This window comes from Hakea prostrata, chromosome 10 (assembly GCF_041222555.1).
Source record: "Hakea prostrata isolate BN-2017 chromosome 10, UWA_Hpros_2, whole genome shotgun sequence".
Lineage (NCBI taxonomy): Eukaryota > Viridiplantae > Streptophyta > Magnoliopsida > Proteales > Proteaceae > Hakea > Hakea prostrata.
The window spans coordinates 17,094,593-17,098,479 of NC_142609.1; the positions used below are offsets into that span (position 1 = coordinate 17,094,593).

The window sequence follows — 3,887 nt, forward strand, 5'->3', positions numbered from 1 at the left end:
CATCAATTGCCAACCACACTCAGGCTAGCAAGACGTTGTTTACATATACATAGAAGGATGACAGTAGCTTTATGTTATTGACCTTCCGTGTGGAAGAAATTGTTTCCTTCACTTCAAATAGTTTGATTAATTGTGCATGACTTGACTTAGGAGCCAATCTTCCCAAGTCTTCCCAAGCCACTGGTCTACTCTTCTCTATCACATGTATAAAAAGGACAATTTAAAGTATTCGATGATACGACACGTACTAGTTAATTTTTAATTTTTCAACCAAAAGAATTTAATTTTTAATTTCTTTTTAAGCTCATGCATTTCTTTGCATCAAAATGTATTAACCTTGATTAGAAGACGGTTCTTTTTCTATTCCCACGGGATACTAATTACAAAATTATAATAAGATTGACATTGTATATCATGGAATGTATTCCTTCAGTAACTTTGCATTAACTTGGGAATCACCTTTACTGTTAAATGACAACTGCAAAACATCACAAATAAACACAATACTAAAGATACAGCAAAGAAGCAAGACTAACAAGGATATCCTAAAACATACAATCATCTCCCACCATCTAATGATATTGCCACCTGATTAGTCATACTATCATACCCAATAGTGTGGTGGCCATGAAAGTCCGATGTTTCGCCAAGAAGAGCTTCAACCTCCTCAGGATTTTGTGCAACCCAAGGGTGCTTTTGATAGTTGCCCAACCGTTGTAGCTCCATTGCCACTTCTTTCATTTTAGGCCTTTTTTCCCCTTGTATTCTTAGACATCTTTCAGCCAGTAGTATGACTTCATGGAGTTGCTCTTTACATCCTTTAGCTATAACCCCACCATCTAGAATATCCCAAACCCTTCCTTCTTTGATTGAAGTGATAAAATGCATTGCTAGGCCTACATCTTTACTGGGACCATCAGAATAGAGTGCTTTTTTCCCAGTTAATAGCTCCAGAAGTACTACACCAAAACTATAAACATCACTCTTTTCTGTGAGTTGGCTTGATTGAAGGTACTCTGGGTCCAGATATCCTAGTGTTCCTTGGACTAGTGTACTAATTTGAGTTTGATCTAATGGAACCAACCTTGATGCACCAAAGTCTGACACCTTTGCACTATAATTATCATCCAGGAGAATGTTCACTGACTTGATATCTCTGTGAATTATAGGTGGTGAAGCCGCAGAATGCAAATAAGCGATGGCCTCTGATGTCTCCGCAGCTATCCTCAGACGATTATCCCATGAGATTCTAGAATTGCATCCCTCATCATGGATATGGTGGAATAAGGTTTTGTTAGTAACAAACTCATACATTAAAGTAGGAACTTCGGTCTCTAAGCAACAACCCAATAGCTTCACTACATTTCTGTGGTTGGTTTGCGAGAGAATAACCACCTCATTTATGAATTGCTCAATTTGACTTTCATCAACTATTTTTGACTTCTTAATGGCAACAACTCTATGATCAAGAAGAATCCCCTTGTATACTGTACCATAACCTCCTCGACCAATGATCTGGTCTTGAGCGTAGTTGTTTGTAGCTTTCTTCAGTTCTTCAGCTGTAAAGATTTTGGCAACTTCAACAGATCCTTCAAGGGAAGACATCTGCTGCTTTAACAAAAAACCTCCATTTTGCTGGAAGAATTTTTCCTTGAGTTTGTTAGCCTTTCTCTTTTGGAGTGCAAAAAATGTCAAGAAGCTAGCTACAAGTAGAAACAAGCAGCCCAAGCCAATACCTATAAGCAGACATTGAAGAATAGAAGACTGGTTAAGATTGGGAGCCTAATTTTGTTGGGAAAGTAATTAAAAGATTTCTCTGCATATAACATTTTCACAGACAAACAGAGGCTTGATTTCAAAATTTTGTTGCTGATGAGGATGCAACTTCTGCTGCATAAAAAGAATTCCAAGATTGAATTTGTTAACTTCAGTTTTACTTACCAACAGTTAACGGAATCACTGGAGGATTGCATCCACTTCCATTTTTCTTTCCATCCCCATGATAACCAGGCGGGCAAGAACAAGTGAAATTCCCAGGCGTGTTGATACAATTCCAACTGCACAGACTAACTGTCTGATCTAAACATTCATCTATATCTGCACCAAACATGCCTGCAACTCTTAGGGTTTTCCACCGGAAAAGTTGTAAAGAATGATCAAGGAAAAAAATTCCTCTTTTGTGCACATCTCTTGCTGTGTAAAGCATTATAGTTTTAAACCATACAACTTCTCTTGCTGTGTAGAGCATTACATTTTTATATTAAATAAAGGTTGTGATTAAAGGCTTGATTCTGAATTAAAAACAATCCTCAATACTCTTTTAATCTTTTTTTTTTTCCAGCCTATTTTTGGGGAACTTAAGTACACGGCTCTGCACAGCAGAGTGATGTGTACAATAAGATGTTTTCCGATCTAAGAAGAGTTTCAATTTGGATAGTTAAGAGATTAGTGTTCATGAGGTTTACCTTGGCATCCATCTGGAAGATAGGGGTTTCCTTGGTATCCTTGAGAACAGTTGCAGCTGTATCCAAGCTCGTTCTTGGACTCGAGACACTCAGAGTTTTTGCCACAAGCATAAGTGGTGTGGTTCTTTCTTGCTGCTTCACAAGGAAAATCATTTGGCTCCTCTATTGCCCAATCCAACACAACCGGGACACGCGGGACACCATATTTGTTGTTTTCATTGCTGAAATTCTTGAGATGGGACACGGAGAAGTTGTACCAGTTCACGTCGACCATAAAAGCGTAGCTGCAGGGATTGAAACTCAAGATCTGCCTGTGGCTGTCAAAGCTTGTAATAGTTAGGCTGAAACTCTTGACCCTCTTTGGGATGGTGATCTGGCAACAACCGCTCTCCCCGCTGCAGGAACCTTGAGTAGTACTATCGTTTATGTAACTGCAGTATTTCATGTTGCACTCACTCGAGAAATTTCCACCACTAGTCTTAAAGATAGCATTCGTGTCACAACCCAGAACTGTGAATCTGTTGTCAGTGTCGGACAAGCTCATGGAATTCTTTTTTAAACTGAGAGACTTAGAATACCTATAAGCCAGGCCTGATGTGTTGTAACAATCCAGGATTATGGAGTTCAGGACTCGCACTTGGCCTTGTAATAGTGAAATGTCCAACACTTCAATATTTCCCTTCCCGAGGAATAGTTTTGGAGGGTTGTGATGAGTGTCGTTGCAGGTTAGGAAAAAACCACCCCCTCTGTAACAGCCTTCGTCTCCAAAACCAAAGGGGTATGGAACTCTGATCTTACCACAATGCTGAGAGCAGTTGGGTTTAGCCACTGGGTAAGTTAAGGTTGCCATAGCTGGCCAAAACAGGACGAAGAAGAACAGTAATAACATAAGCAACGGAGAAACACCCATTGCTTAATAACTTGCTGAATTTAATTGCGAGGAGAGTATACTATCTTTCTTACTTGAACGTTTAATTTATAGACTGGATATGATTCACCAAAGAGGAGAGTCCGGATTTTACATGCGCCTCGTTCAATGATTAAACAGAGTTGCACGTAGAAGGAAATGAAAGTCCGATTCGGTGTGCTTTACTTTTCCAGTGAATCGAACTGGGTCAAGTCTTCCCAAGTCTTCCCAGGAATCTTCCTTCCACAGCCCTGATTTTTTTTTTTTGGGTAAATCCACAGCCCTGATCAGAAATCGTAGTAGTGCATAAGCATCACAACTATAATATTTGATAGGACAAAACAATATGATTGGAAAATTTCTCTCCCCTCTGCTTTAACTTTTTATTTATTCTTATTTTTCTCCCAAAAAGTTTTACTTTAAAGAAAAAGTTTTGCCTCTCATTTCTTAAAAAAAAAAAAGTGAACTATTATTACATTTCTTCATCCCCTTATTTTTATGTTAAAAGAGCAAAT

The 3,887-nt window shown here is 38.7% G+C and overlaps 1 protein-coding gene across 1 annotated transcript; it reads right to left on the reverse strand.

Annotated features, from left to right (window-relative positions):
• Positions 1–388: 388 nt before the first annotated feature.
• On the reverse strand, positions 389–3,363 carry LOC149002183 (wall-associated receptor kinase 2-like). Its single transcript, XM_089138378.1, has 3 exons — positions 2,466–3,363; positions 1,942–2,097; positions 389–1,736 (listed from the first exon to the last, which is right to left on the reverse strand). The coding sequence occupies exons 1-3, from the start codon at positions 3,352–3,354 to the stop codon at positions 559–561; spliced, it is 2,223 nt and encodes a 740-aa protein (XP_088994504.1). The 5' UTR covers positions 3,355–3,363; the 3' UTR covers positions 389–558.
• Between the last annotated feature and the right edge of the window lie 524 nt (positions 3,364–3,887).